This window comes from Platalea leucorodia, assembly GCF_965183815.1.
Source record: "Platalea leucorodia genome assembly, chromosome: 1".
NCBI lineage: Eukaryota > Metazoa > Chordata > Aves > Pelecaniformes > Threskiornithidae > Platalea > Platalea leucorodia.
The window spans coordinates 40,507,984-40,532,301 of NC_138823.1; the positions used below are offsets into that span (position 1 = coordinate 40,507,984).

General features: G+C 43.8%; 1 protein-coding gene across 1 annotated transcript in view; it reads right to left on the reverse strand.

Annotated features, from left to right (window-relative positions):
• Positions 1–662: 662 nt before the first annotated feature.
• Positions 663–24,318, reverse strand: part of CLVS1 (clavesin 1) — a gene marked incomplete at both ends in the record, with an annotated part of 93,976 nt that continues 70,320 nt past the window's right edge. The window contains 3 exons of the mRNA XM_082307900.1: positions 663–750; positions 16,698–16,933; positions 18,046–18,156. Coding sequence (XP_082164026.1) covers positions 663–750; positions 16,698–16,933; positions 18,046–18,156 — 435 coding nt within the window. The remainder of the gene's footprint in view (positions 751–16,697; positions 16,934–18,045; positions 18,157–24,318) is intronic.

Here is a 24,318-nt window from a genome sequence, read left to right on the forward strand (position 1 = left end):
CACATTCCAGTTAGCTGACAGTTTTATAAGGGCTTCAAAAGTTAAGAATAATTTTTGCTAGATACTGAAATAAGTGACCCCCTATAAGCAGCATGGATGAGGCAGTCACAAAGTCTCATGTTGAATGGCATTATGCTGGCACTGATTTCTTTTTTTTTCTTAATGCAAAATCCATCTGTAAAACTTGAGCAATAGATGCTGCTATTTCTGCCCTCTGAGCTGGACTAAACTGCTAATTAGAGTGCAAAGTTAGATGCAGTTTTTTAAAACACATTTAACCTTTGCTTCTATAAAACAAAGCATCCCTGCTGGAGGCTTCAGGGAAACTTCTACTGACACACCCTGGTTTCTTTAAACAGAGAATGAGGTCCCGTCGTTTCCAATATTTTAATGTTGTAAGTCAAAAAAAAAAAAAAAAAAAAAAAAAGAAATTCTTTGTATATGGACAGACTCCTGCATCAATAGAAATTTCTCTGGTTTTGTTCAGCGTTGGCCACACGGACGGATAGCTGGTGACGGTTGTTACTTGCTCAGGAAACATGAAGGACTTGTTCTCAAGCAAAACGCGCGCGCGCGCGTGTGTGTGTGGCGTGCTCTGTAGGTTTCTGGTACGGTGGAAGTCTGTTAATGTATCTATCTGTGTGTGTTGGGCGCGTGGGAGCTCAGTCCAGAGCCAGCAGTGGCTGGGTGTTCTCGCTTTCCCCCTGGTCTTCGTGTTTCAGCGTGCCGGCTTCCACCACAGACTGGGACCTGAAAGCAAGAAGACATGCATGCTAGCGAAGGCTGCTGCAAGAGCACTCACCTTCCTGGAGTCCTTTTGCTTCATTTTATGATTTTTGCTTTTGTCCATTTTCACCTTTATGGCTTCTTATTTCTTTTCTGTGGAACGCATAAGGAATTTGAGAAGCATTCCTTTGAATATGAACAGAAATGTGACTCATGGCACGTCTCAAATGCTGTCAAAGTATTTAGCACTTAGCTACTCTCCATAATGCTGAATGCACTCAGCAACTTAAAGGCCTGATCCTGAGATACCATGACATCTGTTGGTCCTTAAGGTCTTCCTAGGCAAAACTGCTTCTGCAACTGCTTACTGCAATACTTTGCATAAGCAAAGTTGTTTGTACAAGTGCTTGCAGGAGAGAGTCTCAGCAAATGATTGATTGTTACAAATCTCAAGACAAGTAGATAAATCACATTTTACTGATATAGGAGTTTAAGGGGCAGAAGTTTCATGAGTTTTACCCAAGATCAATGAAGGAGCCAGAATTAAAATGACAACGAAGGAACTTCTAGTGTGCCCAGTCCTGCAATTTATCTTCATCTCCTTGTCTACACCTCTGAAGGAGAACTTTATTCAGGGCTAGTCCATTTTAAATTAATTTCTGTCTTCAAGGGGGGAAGCATAGTTTATCCTTTGCTGCTAATGGACAAAAAAAACCCAACACATAAAAAATGAGTGAACACTAGAGAAAGTGGAGCATCATGATTTCCTGCAGTGACAACAGCTGAATGGGCTTAAACTAGTGGGAATATTCAAGACTATCACATTTTCTGAGGTCTGCGTGCTCCAGTGTTTGCTCACTGAGCTATGGAAGGAGGAACTGATGAGTTTATTGTTACAGAGATTTGTTATCCTCTGTTTTCTCTGGTTTGGGCTAGGAGTTATCTCCCAGTTTGGAGTGGGCAATGAACTTTAGAGCAAAATCACTCTATGAGTTGGGAACTTTTTAAAAGGGAACTTTTTCAAAGGTAGGCATAGAATCATCCAGCCCAGGCATTTGCATAGTGCCTAGTATCATTTGAAAGAGCCAGTTTTCTCACGGATAGCTTTTAGAATTAAGGGTAGCTCTCGTTCCCTACAGGATGTGTTTGTAGTTCCCAGTTGTTCATTATGGTAACCTCAATTTAAGCTTTAGGTATTTCATGAGGTTAGATATCACTTCTCTTTTGATAAGAATCATTAATAAATAGCATCCTTTGGTACTGCAGTACTTGATCAGGACTGAATACCGTGACTGTGAATAACTTGTATGATTATTTTTCTTCTGCCTGGAGCTTTCATTAAAGCATAATAAAAATTGGTCATTAAAAAAAAAATCTCCAAAGAGAGATAACAAAAACTGGATGCTCAATGGGAAGATTTTATGCCAAAATCTTCAAAGAAAATATGTTTGCCCAAATGTTTTTACTGTGTATTTTTTACAGTAATGTGACATGCATAATGTTTATGACTACATTTTAATATAGAAAAGCAGATGATTCAGGAGATTATGCAAAATGGCAATTTACATACTTCTAGTATGTGCCAGCAAAAACTAATCATGTGGCTCTGAAAGTGATACAGAATGGATTCAGATCACAACATCAACAGGTTTTTATTTTCTTTTCTGGACTACCAGATTAAATTATTATGAAATAGTACCTGATTAATACTTGTCACCAATGTATTGCTTCTGTCTGGCCCACTGCCCTACAATGAATATAAAAAGTTGCAGGTTCATTGCAGCATTTGCCAGCATACAGTGGAAAGTTTCTGCTCTAAGCTAAATGTGAAAAATCTCATAATTTTGCCTTTTGTGATCACTGCTGATTATCTCTGCTCTCAACACATTACAGAAAAAAAAAAAAAAATTCTTGCATCTGTAACAGCAAGATACCAGTTTCTCCCCTGAACTGGTACTCAGATGCCCACCAGGTTTGGCGCAACATAATCCCAAACTGTATGCAGGTCCCACGCTGCTCCTCTTCACAGAGAGCCCAAATAGCTGGAGCATCAAGTAAATGCGTTGCAGCCCACCTGACCTCCAAATTCAAGATGCCAAATGATTCAAATGCTATGGCCAGCCCTTCTGAATAACATGAAGAGGGATCCAGCTGAGATTTTAGTATCTGCCAAGCTCTGCAGCAGCAATCTCTTTTCCTTGTCTGCTAGAAGCTGCTTAGCCCCCTATCCTAAAATAAGCAGTTCAGACATCTGTCTGAAGGGCACAGTAGTGATTTAAACAGCCATCTCTATTTTCCAAGACACCACACTTGCTGTTGTGTTTGGATTTCCATTTCCAAATGCATCAGTTTTCATTTGCTGAAAAATGTTTCCAGTTTTGTTTTTAATCTAAATTTTATGTAGGAGAAAAAGAAAATTACTCAATTCTCAACAAGATTCTAAAATACTTTTTTCATATTCTTAATTTATGGTAAATATTAAAAATGTAGATGCTCAGAAAAGCATTTTGGCGACATATATCAATGCAGCTCACAATCTAATGTAATAACTCAGTGTGAGAGAGAGGTTTTACTGGCCCAGAACATCCTCAAATGTGTATTCTACAGCTATACTTTATTTAATGACAGAGAAAAGATGATTTGTAATAGGCCAGCGTTGTAGAAAGCATTTTCAACTGACCGTTAACTATATTTTGTGGCTGTAGAAATTAATATAAGACAAATAATACTATTTGAAAGAATGCACCCTGTATGTTGGTTTCATCTTGCTTTTGTGTATCTATCTGTGAATATGAACACATATTCAGTTCAAGGAAAGCAGTCGTATCCTAGGTATGTCTAAGTTTACACAATATTTAAGGGGTTTTGTATGCTGACGCTAGTATTGAACCTAGGACTAAGACTAGTTTCTGTTTTAAAATTACTGTTACCTGTTTTAACTGCATTTAACATTTTCTTCAGAGGACTTTACAATCATATTTCAAGTTTTTAAGTAGAATCTGATCATGATTCTTGAAAGGTGCTTGGGTATCTAACTCCACCTTAATCTCCTATTGAAAAATAAATGGAAATGAAAAGCACCTTTGCCCTGAGTAGTCCTCGTAATTTGCAACCATCTTTCAATTAAAAACACCAAAACACCCTCTTGCACAACAGTTTAAGCCATTTTGATGTAAAATGGTAAATAAGCAGTACAGAACTTTCCTTGTTTGGCAAGCTCAGTTTAAGCTTTGGCCCTGTAAATGCTGTGGATGCTGTTCTGTCACTACCCTATGGCAAGCAGAAGTTCGTGGCACCAGACAAAAGCATTTTTATTTTGTTGCCTTTGCATATCAATGTGTACAAATACCTGATGGGGTGGAGTAGAGAACATGAAGCCAGACTCTTCTCAGTGATACCCAGTGACAGGAGAAAAGGCAGCGGGCACAAATTGAAATTCAGAAACTTCCATTTTAACATAAGAACAAATGTTTTTACTGGGGGAATGGACAAACACTGAAACAAGTTGCCCAGAGAGGCTGTGGAGTCTTCATGCTTAGAGATATTGAAAATCCATCTGGACACAGTCCTGGGCAACCTGCTCGGAGCAGAGGGTTGGGTAGAAGATCTCCAGAGGTCCCTTCTTCAACCTTTTTGTGATTCTGTGCCCACAGAAATACCAGTTTCTCTGAACCATTCCAATTCATGTTTCTCTATCCTGACAGGGCAATGATTTTCTTTCCAAGCTCATAATGCCTTTGGGCTGTCAACTTTGACAGTGTGGATGACATTCAGCTGCTAAACATAGATACCTACAGCCATTTAAGGCACCTTAGGGTATCCAAGACAACCTTCCATGGCTGACTGTTATGACCCAGGATTTATAGGAGACTTACTTATAGAGGACTCATGTCCTTCTGGAGTAACAGATGGAGGCCAAGAGGACATCACAGTGACTAAAATCAGGCAAGGTGCCTATAATTAGGCAGCAGAGCCTCACCTGTGCTGTTGTTTCTGCAGGACAAATGCAACTAGTCTGTAATGTTCAAGACACGTCCAAGTCATTTTGAGCTGGGCTAGATATGAACTAATCATCTAAGCAGGAAATAGTAATTGCATTGGCCTTCTCCTCATATCACTACATTTTAGTCAGTTGTGTTGTGATTCGTCTCACCATCAGACATCAATGGCCACTCTGTGCTATAAATGGTATTGTCAGAGTGCAATTCATCTGACCTGTTCTAAACATATGAATCATGGGTTACCTACATTCAGGTCCCTGTTCTGATGAGTTCTCATCTGTTAACACCAAGGGGAACAAGTTCCACAATTTAGGAGGCAATGTTTTCTACATATTATAGCCATGACTGCCTCACACTGTATTACCTTCAATACTCACCAGAAATATGGCACAAGTCCTGCGTGTGCTGCAACTTTGGAATTATAAATGAGTATATTTGAATTCAAAGCCTTCTGGCTTTCTTCCTTTCTCAGCTAAAAATTCTCAGTAGCCAGTTTGGAAGATGCTTGGGTGTGGGGGATCCGGTTGAGTTAAATTTTAAACACAAGTAGACAATCATTTGTATCACACAGATAACATCACTGTGTAAGGCCCTGAGCTGGCAGACCCCATGCATGTCTGTCTTTAACATGATACATGTGGGAGACTTAGCTCCTGTAAAAGTACAACGTGATCACCATGGGCTGGGAACTAAGTCTGAAGTAATTAACAGACAAGTCACTGCCCACAGACTTTCCTAGACTAGTTTCCAAGGCTAGATAACCGTGCTTAGGAGAGCAAAATGAAAATGGAAAGAGAAATGAATTCTCAGTTTCACTTCTGAAGCCTAGCTACCATTTGAGTGTGCTCCATTTAAAGCATCAATCAAACCCCCCATGGCTGTTTTACTGTTCAGCAAGAATATTTGGAAGTCTGGAAAATCAACACTATACAGCTGTTTCTCCAGCAGGTCAGCCATATATTTCAAATGACAGCACTGCATAGGTAGGTACATCAATATCTAAGAGAGCAGATGGCTTTATGTGTGTGTGGTCATTTTAATGCAACTATCTCAAATTCAGTCAAAAACCATGTAAGAAGACTGGATGCAGGCCTTCTAGCTGCACTGATTTCAGAAGGCTCTTGTCAGAGTACAGCTGGAGCGAATCAGCTCACAGGAACTGACGCCTGTTGGGTATCAGTTTTGTTTCCCATAAAAAATAAAATACCTAAATCCTGCACTGAGCTAACAGTAACTGCCAGCATATCACGGCATGCTTGCCTTAAAAGACATCTTTCAGTTCTCTGATCCCTCATTTTATGCTTTTCATCACAGTGATGCTGATGTGCTGCAGCCCACAGGAGTGAGGACATATTACATTTGTGCTGGGCTTCCTTTGGAGGGTTTTGTGGAGGAAGAAGGAGGGTGGCATGTTTTCTTCCCCAAGTGCAAGAGGCTTCAAGCTCTCGGAGTGACACCCTGCAGCCAATCAATCAGATCACGTCATGTGTCTCTATTCACCTACTTCTCACCTCCCATCTGCTCATTTCCCTCTAATTCCCTTCCCATTTCACCACCACCTCAGGGCTGTTCATCTCCCAATTATTCATTCCCTTTACAGAACATAATAAGCATTTTTTTAAAATCACACCCCTGACTTTTTGTATCAAAAAGGTCTGAGGGGCATTTCTTTCTCTGCCCTCCTCCCTCCCCATCAGGCTGCAGGGGAGGGTGCAGCACCCCAGAGTGTGCTCTGCAACACACCTCAAGAGTATGTCTTCATCAGGTTGGAAAAACAAGGATTTTTTCCCTGGTATTACAGAAACTATGCAGATGTGCAGGTGTGAAGTAATTGTCGTAAAATGTACTCTTTTAGTATTTAAAGCATTTGAAAATGAAATGCATGGGCAAGGCATCTTGAAAGACATGTATGCTCCCGCAGGTGGTGCAAGCAGATGCAGGCAAGCGCTGCTCAGCGGTGCGCAACTCCAGCACAGAAGCCGTGAAGTGTGGCTCTCTGCCCAGGCTAATAAGCCCTGCTGAAATCTCTCGCTAATGCAACTCTACAGCTTCTGCACTTGTGCTGGCTCACAGCTCTGCATTAAGACAGCACATCCTTGTGCTGCAGAGACCTGCCTGGAGGGGCAGCTTTGATACACCAACCGCAGCTTTTCAAAGAGATGAAGAAGCATCTGTGTCTAGGGGCACAGCTGAGCTGGTTAAGCGATCCACCGACGTGGTGAGTCAGGGGGCAAAACAGCATGAAAACTCTGGCTTAACCTTTCTGTCAGCCCAGTGCTTAGCCCACAGGACAATGGTGACGAGCTGCTGTGTTTCCCAAACAGGAGCTGGCTTTGTGGCCACGGTGGCAGCAGTGACCATCTTTCTGCCTGATGGTTAGCACATCCTAGGGAAAGGTCTCTGAGTAGTGCCTTGGCACATCAAAGCCAGGCACAACCGTGGCCCAAATCTGTGCTTAACTGCATGTGTGAAGAAGTCTCTGTGACTGCATCTACACCACTAAAGAGGTGACTGCCACAGAGTGACCCCCAGCATGAGACCCCTTGTCGTCCCTGTGCCTGCCAGCAATCTTCATGCCCCTCCTCTCCCGGTAGCTGGCCCCAGATACTTCTTCCCCACCGCAAACCCTGGGCACAGCTCACTGCAGGGTCTGCACCAAAGGGCAGTAGGGATGACACTGTGCTGCTTTTGGCTCTAACCATGGCCCGGCTGGCTGTGCACCCTGTCCCAGCACATCCCTTAGCCCCAGACCCCAGGGGGTGCAGCTCATACCCCTTGGCATGTGCTGTAAAAACAGTTCTCCGGTGGGCTATGGCACAGCTCTCAGCTTACTGCAGACACTCTGAACTGCAAAAACATACAGAAATTCTTAAGTATTTGGCATAGCACATACATACAGCCTTACGCCTTACGGCCACTGGGACCCAGAGGAGAGCAAGAGCCAGGGGCTATGCAGGGCAAATGCAGCCAGGCTCCTCTAGCAGAGGCTATCCCTGAGCAATACAGACAGCAGTTGGTCTGTGCCACCAACCCTGGAATTAGGATGCACACCTTGGTCTTTTTTGATTTATCAGTGTGGATGTGCCTGATATCTCCTGCTCTTAAGTGCTTCTGACTTTCTTTGCCAAGATCTTGCCTCGGTCACATCCTAAGTCCGGGGCAGGGGAAAGGCGTGGGTGAGAGCTTGTCCTTTCCGTTTCCTTTCTCTGCTATAAACTGACTCCTCCACAGTTCCTGGAAGACCCTTAAGCCCCTGGGGTGCAATAAGTGACCCATCAAAAGGTAAGTCTAGTCATGAGGCCAAATAGAGACAACACTACAGCAGCAGTCAGCCCTAATTTACAGCAGATTCAGTGAGACTGCGCAGAATATGAGATCCAAACAAAAGAAATTCAGGCTAAGTAATGAGGAAAATAATTTATATTATATCCAAACAAAAGAAATACAGGCCAAGTAATGAAGAAAATTTTCTTCTCCCACTTTATGAATATTACGCAAACACACACGCGCACTCCTATCATCAGCATTCATGCTTTTCGTGCTCACCCCCATTTCCTTGCACACCAAGCACTCTTCCTAGCCCAACAGCTTCCAGTCCCTTTGCTCAGGCACTCCAGTGCTTTATCACTGCCTCGTCCTTCAGCCTGCCTTTTTTGTCCCATCCCAGTAACCCCAGTTCCCAGTATCCCAACCAGGTTTGCCACTGAATCATAGTCTCTTCACTTCTGTGTGGCAATAACAGGGAAGACGCAGCCTCGAGAGCAAAGGGTGTCAGTCTTCTTACTCCCCTGCCCTACATCCAAAATTTCCTGTCCTTAGCAAGAACAGCACTGCAGCATGAAAGCAACCCTGCAGATGTACTATTTAGGCTGGAAAGTCACACACTGCCACAGCGGGCAAAGCCAAAATGTAGGTTGTGAGAGCAGCAGTCACTTGGCCAGGAACGTGGGGGCATTGTGACCCCTGCATTGCGCCCCAGCCCCGGGAACACACATTGTTCTTTCTTGGAGGGCTCTTTCCTCCTTCAGTGCTCAGGGTAGATAGTGCCGAGCTAATAAGTGGCTATTTATCTTGCTTTCTTCTAGCGGTTCAGCATGTGGCTCTGTGGCACATTTGCTGCATATTATTCCAAGCCTGCTCTGAAGATAGCCTTTGTTAATTCCCTCCTGAGCTTTTCTGTGGAGTTCATCAACACAGTACTTGTGTGCCTCTTAAATGTTAATTCATTTACTGCCATAGCACTACTGTGAGGGGTTTTTTTTATTTCCATTTTGCATGAGGAGAGCTGAAGCACAGTATGATTAGGGTCCAAGTATTCCTCTAATGCGGGGTGCCCATTTCCCAGAGCTGAGAGTCTGATTTTGCAGAGCGCTCAGCATTACATGGCAGCTTGTGTGTTCAAAGCACATGTCCCATTGATTTCTGTTGCAGGTGAGTGCTGAGTATTTCTGGAAATTAGACCCCAGAGTCTATAGCTTGGCAGGCTGAAAATAAGCAACGTGCAATCTCGCCATCTGTGTGAAGTTTGGTTTAAGCGATTTGCTACGCCAACGCAGGGGCTCAGGGAGAGAGGCAGTGCAGGATCTGCTTCTCCAGGGCTGCACCCAACAGACTTAACCAAAGGATCATTCCTGGTCTCCATCAGCCTTCTCCCTAAGAATCCCCATTTGCTTGCCCACCAAGTGGGTTTCCTAGCCCAGCTGCTTCCAGTCCTTTATGCCTGCCTCATTTTTCAGCCCGCCCTGGGGCTCCCATACAGTTCCCAGTATCCCAGCTGGATTCACTGCTGAATCCTCATCTCAAATTCTCCTGCCAACACCGGCGAGGATGCAGCCTCGAGAGCATGGGGTGTCAGTCTTCCAAATCCCGGCTCCATGTCTTGCTTCAGCCTGGCCTAGTGCAGGGAAAGTTGTTGTGATCACAAGTAAAAATTGTAATTACAAAAGCCCTCTGCACCCCACGGCCTAGACAGGAGATGCGTGTTGTGAACATTGAACCATCAACTCAAGCTGAACAAGTTTATTTATGCTGGGAGGCCAAGCTAAAGCATGAGGCAGTCCTTGGGGTCATTAAATGCTAAAATTAAATATGTTTCTACAGAGCATGTGTGAATTGCCTTTTCAAAGGCTTGCAACTCAGCCAGATGTAGGTGGATTTTTTCACAGGGCAGCAAAAGACATAAGCAGTGTAAAACCATTTGTTTTATTAAGTGTCATGTCTCTAACCTAAACTACTAAACTTTTGGCAAATTTATAGCCAGCTGAAGACATAATTTACAATGCAATATTTTAGGCAGCCTGAGCAGCACTGGTTCTGCCATTCCCACCTCCAGCCTGTGTTTGTGCACCCGTGCACTGGTCGCTGGTAATTGAGTGCTGTAAACAGATGAAAACCACACTGTCAATGCCCTCAGAGAGCAACCGATTTCCTGCCTTGCCCCAGGGGACCCCCAGCACCAAACTACCCGTCCCTCCTTGGTTCAGCTGTGGCTTTGCGACTCTGATCTCCTCCTCGGCTTCTCTCGCTCCTGAGGATATTCTGCACCATCTCCCCTGCAGCCTCCCTGGGACCTGCTAACATGCCAGATCCACCGGCTCCTTTCCATTTCTCTCTGATGTATTAGCAGAATTCCGGTCAAAAGCTATAAAACTGTTCAACAGCTAATAATCTATGTTGCTAGATAATGCATACATTATGTGATATGCATGTCCCTGGGACATCTGCTTTACTATCAAGACATGCCTCATTCATAATCTGCGTATGGGGGAAGCATTTCCACAGAAGCATTCAGAAATTCTCTCGTTTGAAATAATTCATAATAAAATAGTGAATATAACTCTTGCGCCATAGGTTCACATCTTATAGAGGTACTTTAACCGAAAGCTTACATGAAGTCTTTCCCTTTTTTCCCCAGAACATGTGGAAATACACCCCAGCTACAAGCAGAGCAACCCAGGTGCCATCCATGGGCAGTGAGAAGTTTTCACACATTTTCATACTGATTTTTGTTTGCTGGTATTTTACTATTTCTGCAGTAAATTGGTGCTGACTGTGAACCGGCATAAAACATGACCCATAAAAGCAGAAACATATGGCAAAGGAACATTAAGGTCACACCAAGGATAACAACTAGAAAGGTCTGCCTTGCACAGCCCAGCTGGGCATATGGAGGAACCAGTCTGAATAAATAAAAACCTTACATATGTCACCCCCCCGAATGGCCCCTTTTGGATCTAAAACTGTTCCAGTCGGCATTAGTGTGTGCCAGTTGTGATATCCTTCTTTCTGGGAGCAGGATCCCATTTCTGAGAACCAACAATTAGTTTCAGCGACAAGTTCATTTGAAGATCAGTCCTTGTGAAAATGCACGCATCAGGAGGCAATAATGGCAAACCCTAATCTGTACTTTGAAATCCTTTCATTCTAATCTAGGACATAAAAATCCACATGCTCTGACTCAACAACGTGGGGCAATGCATTCCAAGAGTTTTTTTCGCTGCATTTTCAAAATGCCTAATACGGGGGCTTTTGATGAATGACTAGGCAGGTCATCGCATCTTTAGGTGCTCAAGTTTCTACTTCACAGCAGGAAAATTTAATGGTGTCTTGATGGATGAATTGTACATTTTCAAAATTAACATGCTTGTCTCTACTTTAAAAGTTTTACTTTAAAAGTTTTACCCTAACTCTGAATTTCCTGAGTCTCTAATGAGCTTGACTTGGTGACGGTAGTGCTCTTGCAATCCATGTTATCCTAAGAATAATTTTTAACCCCAAATTGGATTAAAGTTATCCTTACTTAAACTTTGATTAAATAAATTTGATTCAAAAACACAGGTTGTTTAGTCAGAATATATAGGTAGCTGTTAGGCAAAATTTCTTTTCTCTGCAGGGCAATTTTAAATTGCACTAGGTTTTCAGACCTGTTTGCACTGGCAGCAGGTTAAAAGCGAGCACTCTTTTGATGTCTGGGAGCGAGAAGGAACAGTCATCTCCCAGGCTGTGCTTGGTGACTGCACAGGGAACAAGCAAAGGCAGAGAACAGTCTTTGTCACTTGGACTGAAGATCAAGCTCAGACATCAAGAAGTGACCCAGATGCAGCTGCAGAAAGGCAGATCTTGTAAAGAAAAGCAAGTCACAGGGAGGCAACCTGCTACTGCAGGTTAGTTGCTGCTGCTGGACCCAAGCGTAAGAGTAGGGTGACACTGGGGAAAAGGGAAACTCTTCAAAGAACTGAGCTCCTTCACATGTTCCTCAGTCACTGAATCCATCTCTCCAATTGGGGATGCTCACTCGCTGTGGTTACGTACCCAAATAAATACAGGCATGCTTCTCCCACTGTGGCTGGCCAAAAGACTATGCCCTACTGGCACAGTTGAGAGCAGTCTCTTGACCCTTTAACTGCTAGGCTTAACCATCCACCATAACTATTCATTACACTGCACACCCAGATAAAACCTCCAGCTGTTCCCAAAACCAACAGCTCATCAACAAAATCCAGCATGAGTGCCTCAGGCAAATGCTTGGCTTTTGTGTTAGCTCCCTGTTGACTAAAGCAACCTAAGGCCCCTTTCTGACCATCAGGGCTCACAGAAGGTTCGGCCACAGCTGAAAGGGAGGTGATTTTCTTCCCTAGGCTCTGAATTTTCACACCATTTACATTGCTCTCAAATCCCACAGCTCGTAAGTGAGAGGCTCCCTGCGTGGATGCAGACCCTTCAGAAGAGATGGCCCAAGACAGGGGAAGCGTCTGTTGCCATTGCTGCTCCCAGGATTATCAAATGGATGTGGCCAAACTCTCGGATTGAACTGACTTTGCTATTACTGTATTAATGCTGGTTTGCATGTTTATTACCTTGCCCATTTCAAACTTCACTGAGCTGAATCTTAATAAACAGATATATTCTGAATGGATTTTTGTTATTGTTGCTTTTTTTTTTTTTTTTTCCCCCCTGGCCATTAAGACTCATTATGTGGAGTCATCAGCTGTTCTGCTTTTTTTCCCATCTGTTCATACAGTACTTGGGTTCTGGGATTTTTCCCAGGGTGTGAGATAATACTGCAGATGGGAGTGCAATTTCCACTGTTTTGATTTTGCCCCAGTGGGGCTTCGTGTGGCCACTGGTGGAAAAATGACAATTGCAATGGTTTTGATTAAAGATTTTCCATATTATAGGAATTTGTCAAATCTCAATATTTTCAAGATCATGTTGCTAACTAGAGTCAGTGGCAGTTTTTTTCTAAGAGGATTTTCAATCCTTTCCCAATCTACAACTTCTTCATTCTCTGAAGTAAACAAGGACTCTTTTTTCAGAACAAATCTTGTGCAATTTCAAGTCACAGAAAAAAACACCCCTGCCTGTGGTTGGGGAGAAGATAATGTTCTGGTCCCATTCTTGTTAAGGTGAGCAGAAATCGGAACCTAATGAGACTCTGAGGGGCAAGTCTAGTCTCCTGTGACCACTGGTAGCCACCTTATATCAGATCTTTCACTTGTGTATCTGTTAGGTTGTCATATTGACAAGCTGTTTCAGTAACTCACTCCTCTGATGCCTAGCAAACCCACTCCTCTAATTTGCAGCCAAGGTATACTTTGGTCAGCTTATACCCACTTGATCTCCTGCCTAAGTTATCCCTTTTTTCAAATACCTGTTCTCTCTCCCCAGTTTTTATTCCCTCTTGTATTTGTAGAGAGCAAACATATCCATTTCAACCTTTGCTCTGTGAGGCTGAACAAACCACTATTTTCCATAGATTCTTGCTGGAAAAACATGCTCTCCGCTCTCCTCACCCTCCTCACAACTCTCAGGTGAACTTGTTTCAATTTATGTGCATCTGCCCTGGTGACAGGAGCCAAAGCACTGCTGTCAGTCCTGAAGAAAACGTACAGGCACGTACCTGCTCCAGCCTCACTCGCTTCTATTGCTGCTTCGTGCCATATTTTCTTCTGGTCTGCATTTTAAGACTTATTTTAATTTCCAGGTGATGACTTCAGTTTGATCTCAGGCACATCTTGAAAATGCCCTCTTTCTCCCCCTCTGCATTCATTTTCTAACACAGATTAAGTGGCTACAAAAGTATTTTTGTCAGTTATTCTCTGATTCCATTTCCTGGCATTTTTCTGCCAGATCTATAATTCCTATCTTGATTTCTCAGCATCTCTGCTACTAAAACTGCTAGACACTATATTTGGAGTAGGTTGTACCCAGGGTGAGCTTCTCTCTACGTGTAGGATGGCGGTACTACATTTCACAGAGACATTTCTCTGTGGTCACAGTGCAAGACTCCAAGCTATTCTAGCAGCTTTGAGCCCCAAGATTAAGAAAGCTTTAACAGAGCACTGGCCCAGTGGCAGCTGTAGTGAGGATGTGCTTGGATGGCTTTACAGCAAGCGGCTGCAGAGCCAGGAGGGGCAACCTGCAACACTGCACCTTGTCACACAGCGGGACAGTGCTCCGGGGAGGGGGAACAACCACCGTCCCCCCAATCTCTGGGGTAAATCCTCCTCTAATAAGCACTGCCCTCCCCTGCAGCTAATTACTGGGCAGGTAAACCTGCAGTGATATCTGGGAAGTCAAAGAGAAGACCCATAATTTTTCAGCAAGGCTTTTCATCTTTAAATTACAGAAACCCAAGAGGGCTTAGTCTCCATATATTTACCCCTTTCAGAGGAACATAAGTGCTAAAGAAAAGGTCAGCCACCTTTTTTTTTTTGTTAAGCCCAACATTTCAGCATATAAACACTTACAAAATCACTATGTTTACTCAAGAGTTTAAAGATTTTTACTCTGTGAGTGGAGAAGGGGAGGACAGATTTTTAATGAAACTGCAAAATTGCTTTAATAAGGGAAAAAATGATAGGGCAATTGTGAGGGAATTATATTTAAGATGAAGACTAATGCTAGGAGATCACCTATGCCTAGTGTAAATCTCCCTGGAGTATCCAGGAATCTCAGCCATGGGCTGAGACTCTTGTGTTAGAGATGTATAAACCTGAAGAGGCAAGAAGGGGGGATATATAAAGAAAGACAGGTAATGTTAGTAGAAGTCTGTAGACCTTTTAATAGGCCTTAGATATAAATCTGGTCTAATAAATCTAATAAAGCACACAATTATGCTTCCTACGTGTAGGCTTTTACCTCAAGTTAGGCCAAACCATAATTTCAGGGGAAGAAGAATCAAAGCATATACTCATAGGAGAAAATCTGTCGAAGCAGTGAACTTTTCACCTCTAACAGCTAGTAACGACCACGGGGTACAAGATCAGATGGTTCACTTAACCGCCAAGTAACGAAATTAGGCTAAAAGTTAGATCTAGTCTGCCCAGAGGCAACATGACAAATTAGATTCATCCACTAGCCATATTTGTATTAATGCACTTTTGTATTAGTGAACAGATTATAAAAGAAGGCTTTGCCTCGAGGCAGGGTTTTCTGACACTGAACTCATTTTCAAGCTGAGATTCTCCCCTGAGGGCACGATATGACCCTCCCTTCTTTGCAGCCAAGGAGCTGATCCTCAGCAAAGATTTACCTGGGAACAGCTCTTAACACTTCAGAGTTTTAAAAACTGCAGATTTCTTTCTATAAAGCTACATAAATTGTACACTCTCGATATATGTTTTAATAATAATAGAATATTTAGTTAGCATCTTTCTGAAATCATTCAGTGTATTCCACTGTTAATATTAAAAAAAAAAATGCTGTTTTAAAATCAGCTCTTTGGGACAGGCTCTGTAAACTCATCCTAGCTCCCAGTCTTGGCTGGCAGTCAGCAGCGAGAACTGCTGACTGTGCAGATGGCCACGTCTCTTCATGCCGTGGCTGCAACCCTGCAAAGGGTCGTAGCCCTGCCGTCTCGTGGCCCTGTGAGTTGTGGGACTCACAGCACTTAGCGTCAGTTGTATGTGTGCGTGTTTCCAGCACGAGGCTTCACTTTGCCCCTGCAGCAGCGTGGCATCCCTCTGACCTGGGAGGGAGCTGTGAATCAAGAATGCATTTCTTTTTCCTCTGAAGATGAAAGACTTTTAAAATTAATTGCATGACATTATGGCTTGTCTATGTTGTCAGCTTTGATTTTGCTGTGACAAAATGATGGCCACTCTCTGTCACACAGACTGACGCCATGTCTATGAGCACCGCACTCATCAAGTGGCAGCAGCGAGTTAAAGCATCGCTGCGATCTGCATTGAAAGTAGTTTTGAGGAGTGCAGTGCGGAGGGTGAGGCAAGGGCAGATGCTAACACTTCTGGATGGGAGCTGACCTGGCCATCACTTGCTGCAGCTGGTGTTGGCTCTATGATACCACTCACAAACCTGTGCCAGGTATCCAACCCTCCTCACCCCATCCCCACAACCAGTGCAAATCACTGAGGGTGATGCTCTTGAGAGGCGTAATTTTAAGCATTCAGACCTGAATGCACAACCACTAGATCTAAAATCAGAGATCTTAAAAGAGCAGCTCTGCTGCCTTAGCAGGGCTGGACAGAGAAAGTGGGAGCAGAAGCAGCGGGAGGCGACTAACCCATTTTCCCTTTAGAGGGCAGTGGTGTTCATCGTACAAAAGCTGTATTTCCGAGGAGGTAACCCCCTTATCGTTAATAACTGGGGTCAGCGGCACAACAGCAGCAGCAAGTGACAGGAACCAGCACTGAAGAAGTGGCACTGCTGGCCGCCCTACGCCGTACAGAAGAGCATCTCACTCTGATATACTTTCTGTAATGCTCTGTGCAGGGGCTCATTAATTTCCCCTTGTTTTCCTTCACAGTAATCAGACGAGTAATTACGCTTCCACAGAGAGGCTTCCTTTCTCCCACCACACTGTGAACGCAGTCCAGGGTAAAGCACTCCTTACCATCAGTGTTCACCAAATTACAGCCTCTCTCCGAGCCAGATGAGCCCTTCCTGCTAGATTTATGCCAAACCAGTCTGGAAAGCCAAATAAGAGATGATTTCAAAGGCAGTACTAACCTTTTCATGGGTTTGGGCGAGACCTCCCGCTCCAGGTTGGAGGACGCATGCTTCACGTGCATGGCGTTGTAGGAGGTGTGGGTGTACTCATTTTCGTCACTGTAGTCGGGACCAAGTAACGTTCGAGCCCACGTCCCCATGTCGTATGGAGGAAGAGTCCCCCCGAATTCAGAGGGCAGGCATTCAGGGTGTATTAGCTGGTGAAGGCTGTTCAGGTTGTTACCATGAAGAAAGATCTTTAACAAATAAAAAGAAAGTTCAAAGTCATCATTGATTCCTTACTTTGTTAAATACAATACTAACAGCACTAATGAGGTGTGGAGCGTCATTAATTGACGCTGCAGTTTCGGGTGGGAATTTCTGAAGCACTCAGGGCTGACGGGAGGAGGGGGATTAGCTTTGGGGTGTGCAGCTGAAGAATTAGGCTGGTACCATAAACACTTCTGAAAATCCTGATTTTCTTACTTTTGGCACATGACACTTTCACTTTCTTAAGTACCAGCTCAGGGAAAGTGCAAGTCAGGAATAATGACTGATTATTGCTACCGTAAGAGGATAGAGGCTGTACGAAGAGCCGTGAGAAGAAAAGGGAGATAGTGGAGCTTACTGAAAGAAGCTGTGAAGAGTAGGTCCTCAGCGCCTGAGAGGGCAACCCAGCCCTGCATGCCGGGACTGACGTTTCCCAGGGGTGTAGGTCTGCGTTGCCCACTTTGCACTGCTTCAGCAACATTTGTCTCCCTAATCCCTCTTTACTTTCAGGCTCCTACTACCCTTGTCCTGTCTGGTCAGACACACCCCAGGATGGGCTCTGGGGCCTTCTGAGAGATGATCCAGTGGTTGTTTGATAGACTGCAGAGGACGAACGGCCAAGATGACTGCAGGACCACAGTTCAGATGGGTTTCAGTGGGGAAGACCTGTCTCTTTTGCAGTGTAGGCAAACAGCCTTCAGGCATGGGCATTTTTTTGTGGAAATGAGTTAACACCATGTGAAAAAAGTCCACTTGCTGAAGGAATGAAATAGGAAATTTTACTCCCACAAAAAAGGGTTCAGTTGAAGCTTCCCTCACTGCAGGTCAGTGAGGCCTGATAATCCCTCCACATATTGCCAATTCTCTCTATCCCTGAGCATGTCCCAGTAAAATGTATCTACACTTTGTTAGTGATAACGGCTTTCTGATCCCTGGCTGAGCTATTGATTCAATCCAGACCATTGCAAACTCTAAGTTTTAATAACAGAAGCAGTTCTCTGAGGCCATATGAAAAATACATAGAGAAAAAGAAGAAAGCAGGCACCTACTCAGTTCTGACTCTGCAGCTTCCTATACACCCCCAGCCCCATCTAATTACCCTTTTCCTTGTCTTGTCTTTGAGGAACGGTTTGATTAGCGTGTACAGGGCATGGATGTACCAGGGCTGGTTGACAAAATGGACTCCTCCAAAACGGGCAGGAAAGCTGTCCTACAGAAAGAAAGAAAACGAAGGCAGTTAATAGATGCAGTGCTCTAGCCTGGCAGTCAATAGGATGAAAGTCAGAGGAAGAAGTCTGCCTCTTTCCATCTGCAAACGAGCAGGGCTTGCTGGGAGGGGGGCAGGAGGGAGATGGAAAAAGAAAGATGCCTGGAAAGGTTTGCATCAGTTTCTTGTGTTAGCAGATGCAGTCCCTTCTTCCCTCCACACACTAACGCATCAATTGCTGGTGATTTAAAGTAGGCTCTCCAGACACTTTGCCTGAACATTTTTTAACTCCATCAGGGCATCTGACTTGGCTGGGATGGGAAGTGAGAGGGGGCTGATGAGCACCGCTCCCTCGAGGGGAAGCTTTCTAATTTCTCATTGTGCGGCGTAAGGCAAGCCCCCGGTTCCCACGCACATCGCTGAACACAGCTCACCTTTTCACCCTTCGGCCTCCCTGCCTCCCCCCTGCTAAAATCATCATTACAATGGCTGACCTTTCGGGGTGAGCGAGCAGCATATTATGGGGAGGAGGATGGGTGGGAAATGCTGATAAGTGAAGGTGTAGGGAGAGCGCACCATGACGGCACCATGGAAACTGCCGGAGCCCAGCGCTCGCTGCCAGGCCCTGCACAAACACCCTCGGCATTAGCATGCAGGTAGCGTCCCGCCGGGGAGGTGTTTGCAATAGCGTCCTACTCCGCTCAGCCAGCGTGGCATGCTTAATAAAAGAGGAGGTTGCTGGCGTGTCTTTAAAGGTTATTGTATATTGTGATGGGCATTTTGTACCTACACTCTCATCTAACAAATGTCAGTCAGTCAGGGAAGAGCCTAGGATTTTTTCGCTTGCATAAATAGTGGGATGACCGCCGCTCCTGTGTGCAAATACGCTTCCAGCAAGAGGAGACGTGCCTCTCTCCGCCTGTGAAGGGAGATCCTGATGAAGCCGTCCTCATCCTGCCTGTGCGCAGCATATAAAGACAGAGCATAATCAGGTCTCTTCCTTCAGGGCTTTGGCTCTGGGACTCAGGCAGGTTCATTCCCCCCACAATTAGCATGGGGTATCCTGGGGCTTTCTCTCACCTTCCTCAGGAGCAGCAGAGATTGAGCACAGCTGGTGAGGATATGAGGTGAATTTGTGAGAGGATATGAAAAATCCCCTTACACACCTGCTCGGTATAGCTTCTGTGCTGCTTCAAGGTCAAATTATTTCCCAGATTTAGCACTATGAAGGCATCCCACCACCTCCTACCACCCAAGGCAGATTGGCAAGATTCTCTATACTCTTTAGCACTGGTCATGGATCGCCCTGGCAGTAATCTTAAACCATACTCGGGTAATGTTTGTGAGCGGCCACAGCCATTAAGTGATACCTTTTTCTTTTGCTATACATTAGTATAAGCTGCTTACACCTCGGACATGTCAGTTTATCTGAAATCATTACAAATCTCAATATTGGCTGCTCTGTGCAAGACTAGTGGGTAGTCAGGCCAGCATGCAGGAGGCCAAGCAGTACAACATAACAGGTGATCCCATTTTAAATCCCAATAAAATATGAGCTGAGCTTTTTAAGGATGGTACATGCTCTGTTGAGGTGTTCATTCACAATTGTATTTCCATTGCTGCTGTAATATTCATTAGAGTTTAGGGATGCAGCTCTGACTGATAAAAACTATGGCAGTGCTGCAGGTTGCAGTGACTTCAAGCGGGCTGTGCTGAGAAACAGCTGCAGAGAATCTGCGCCCACCTAGAAAAAACATTGACCAACAGAAGTGTGAAGCCAAAAGTGATTTTCTACCCTGTGATAACCTAACATTGGGTTTTAGAGCAGATCAGAGCCAAAAATGCCCATCTTCTGCAAAATTCACATATTCTGTTGCTTTCCTCCCACATGGGAATGAAAATTTGAAGATTTGAAACTTTCAGGGAATATTCTAAAAAAAAAAAAAAAATATTAAGAAATATTGGAATGTTCCACATTTGCCTTTTTTTTTTTTTTAATTCTATATTTGTCAAGGCAGCTGCCATCCCACAAGCTGTATCTCTAAGGGAGAAGTTCTGGACTCCTTTGCTCTTTGGGGCTGAGCTTCCGCAGCCGTCCTAGGTTGCACCATAGCAGCATAGGTCAGTGTAGATACAGTCTGAGACTGAAGCAAAGGAAAATAAAGAAATGAGAGATGGGAAGCAGAGAAATAACTTTAAGACACAGAGATTTATACTGACCCAAAAAAGAAAAATTGTTTTACCTTCTCACTGGAATGCACAGATGATATTAATTACAATCTTCAGTGACAAATGTCAGTCAGACTTCATTTCGAAGGGGGAACATGAGTTTTTTCAGAACTTGTTGACCAGCCTTAATGATACCACGTTACCCAGAAAGGTCTGAATGCTGAGAATTATAGGAACCAGCCAGAAGTTTAAACTGGCAGACTGCCTCTGCAAAAGGTCAACTAAGGAGAAGGATGTACTTTCCTATACAGAAAATTAATTTTATGTCCGTCCAACATAGATTGTTGAGTCCATAAACTAGATTCTGTCTAGTACATCAGTAGATTAAGTGTTACAGGAAAGCCCATCATATAACAGTTTTATTTAAAGGCAATTGCTTTCTTTTCATTCTGAAGGTACACCCAAAAATGCACAAAGACCCTTGAAAAGGCAGCATGATAGCCGGGAAAAAAACAACCAAAGAACATTTTTTTGTGCGTAACTTTCCGCTAATGTTTGTTCCTTACCCTATTAAGCACAATAAGCTCAATGTGACCCTCATCCCTCAGTCCACCTGCATTTGTAAGTCTGTCAATTAGAGCAAGGACAAAGACATATTTTTTTTTTTTAGCCAAAGAAATTTGATATGGGAATCATCCAGACACTGTTTGGAACCACAACGTACCAATTTTGCAGAAGTCCCTAATTAGAGCAGAGCTGTCTTGGAAAGAAAAGCTCCCGTCTGGAGGTCTGCCTTGCGCAGTTCCAGGAAGATGTATGAGACCTTTCCCACACCCCACTTAGTGTCTCTGCTGCTTTCCCTGGGGCAAGGTGAAAGTAGCTGAAATTGATTTTCTGCTGGAGAGCTTTTGCTTTTAGTAATTCTCTTTTGATTTCTCATGTCTTGTGATTCCTTGGGAAGGTGTATTTTATAATGAGGTACATTTTTTGGAGCCTACTGTGAAAAGGACCCTGGGATCATGGAGCCTTTTCTTAACCTGATTTCTTGTTAAAAATATCCAATCCTGAGGATATATTTACATTTTATTCCAATGGTATAAATAAAATACAGCATGCAGGAATTGGTCTAATTGTTTGTGGGCACTACTGTCATTTTATCTGAAAACCAGGCTGGACATATTAGCATGTTGCTCAGAGATGCAATTGCAGCGTGAACAAATACATCTAACCCAGTGCTAATCTAGCTAACTTGCTACTCAGCAATAACAGGGAAGAAACAGTGAATGGACTCCAGATACCTGCTTGGGCAGCTAGCTCACTCCAAAGTCAGATCAGGTCTTTTTCACTGGGACCTGAACTAAATCAAGGAATATATCTAACCATGCTGCAGTGGCACCTTTCCCAAACTGTAAAGGTAAACCTAGAGAGGCAAAACTGTCCAAACACAGGGTTTTGGTTGGTCCTGTTGATTGAATGAAACCGGTGCCAAAGATGGGACTTTTCTTTTGCCTGATTTGTCTTTTTTTTAACTTTATATATTTTTGTTCTTTACTATTTTCAGCTATTCCCCTCCACATCATCCCCAAAGAAGAGAAAGAAATGAACACTGGAGCTGCCACAGACACCCCAAAATCCATACAGGCCTCAATACATCTTTCAATTCAGACTGGAGAAGTGTCTCCAAGCTTGCGGATCAGAGCAAAATGTTACGGAGATCACTGCTTCCCTTCCCTGCTCAGACCTCCTGTGCAGGGAAATTTCTGAACTGAAATGTGCCTGGGACTGAAAACCCTTGGCACATAATGTTCCGCTAAATAGCTCAGAAGCCATAGCTACGAGGTGAATGAAAGACAATTTTTCACTATTTCTGCCTGTTCTTTCCTTCATGACATCTATTTCTTTTGACATGAGTATGCATCAGAAACCTTTTACTCTGTTGTTGTTCTGAACTGCCTGAAAGCTAAAAATCAAGATGATCTCACAGCATCTCCTCACACCGAAGTGCGGCAGAAAAGCAAAACAATCCGTGGAATACCAAAATTAGGTATAAATCCAGCCTGATGTTCAGGGCCAATCTTTTCGAACTGCATGAATTGGCTACATAGACCAATGACCTGAGCTCAAAAACCGAGTTACAGCATATTTCTGGGTTATGGGACATCTGAATTTTGTGACACAAATGTTTTTAAAATGCTTTCATAACTTCTACCCTTTGCAATCAGAAAAGCAAACACATCTTGCCGTCCAAATGCACTTTAATCTCGACCATACTTGCCAGTTCACTGCAAATCAAAATATAATCCCCTTTGAAAGAAAATAATTTCCCGTAGATTCAGGAAGCTTTCGATCATAAACAACACTGTTTAAACTGAAAGGTCATTTAAACTGAGGATAAAAACAGCATCTTCATGCCTGTGCACTTACATAATCAGTCCCCGCGGTGGATTAAAGCTCTCACAGACCATATTAATAGTTCAGGAAGATTTTATTAATAGTTCGGTGATAGTTTCTCCGCAGAGAGTTTCCGTGAGTGTGTGATTTTAATGGATAGGCACGATAAGGGAAGGAGTCTTTCCGCTCTCCAGCTCTGGATCCAAATTCAGCCTCTGAAACAGTGGCTGGGGTTGAAAGCTGTTTTCCCCTGATTTTACGACTTTGACAGATATTGGATAGGTTGTGCTTATCAAAAACCCGTTCCTGAGCACATTTGAATGAACGCTGCGTAACGCCCTTGGTGCGGACAGAGCAGGCTGTCATATAGTGTGTGCTAGGAGAGAAAGTAAAGTGTCCCCCCCCAACGCTACAGCTTCAGCTTCTAATTTTGATGCAGCTCCTAACAGATGAATGCTTAGTTCAGGAAATCCCATGGGCAGGAGGCAGTGGGAGGCAGCAGGAGGGCTGGGGACCGCGAGGACCCCAGGACCGGGCTGCTCACGCACCTCTCCAAGCGGTCCCTGGGGCTGTGGGAGCCGGGGCTGCTCCCACTCACCTGCTGCAGTGCCTGCTCTGAGCCCAGGCACGTTTCAAATCCCCATCTGGACAAGTTGCTCGTCTTTCCGTTATCTCTTTTTGCTCCCCTGTGTTTTTGAAGAGACGGGAATGCAAAATTAATGTTGCCGGTGGCAATAATTGCAAACTCGTTTGCTTCTACCTTGGCATGCCCTCAGAGTACACAGGGCTTGGAAAGAAGCTTCAGAGTAGGGGAAAACCATTTAAAAAAAGGCATTACTGCTAGCAATATGGCAGTGTTGACCTGCTCGAATACGACTGTAAAAAGAATTCTTGCAATTGGGAAGAACTCATTGATTTGGGGTAAACTGTGACTGTAACTGCTCACACCGAAATGCTCTCTTTTCTCTGAAGCATACAGTAGGAAAGGGCTGGAGCAAAATCAGAGGAAAATATGAGTGCTTGGTTTATTTTTACACTGCATACCCACATATGTAGATGAGTACACTCTGAAGTACTGCTGTCAGGGAAATGGAACAGAAAAATGAACACTGGGATGCATTCTCCTAGACATTTTTCATTATGTTTGTTATCTCTCCCACTACACTTGATAACTTTTAAAATTCAGTCATTTGCAGTGGGTTTCTCCCAGTCATTATTGCACATAAGTGAGGTCCTACAGATCATCTGTTCATGGGTGTTGGCAGATGACACCAATAAATCAGGTTATAGAACACAGATTTGCTCAATAAACTTTGATTTGTCCTGACAGAATCATGCTGTCATATCATCTGGTCTAACAAAATAACTTGTAACCTTGGGGCAAAAGGGGGATTTCTTCACTACCTTTTTACAAGAAACCCTTTGCTGAACCAGCTCGGTATAATTTAGGAACAGAAAATTTCCCAGAAGTAGCGACTCCGCTGGATTGACACCATAGCCTGGTGCTGCTTTTTTGCTTGGCATGTGCCCCTGTTGACTTCAAAGTGTTTCTCACACTTAAGGTACAGACTGAGGCTCCCTCCAGAAAAAAAGATGAATAAATTA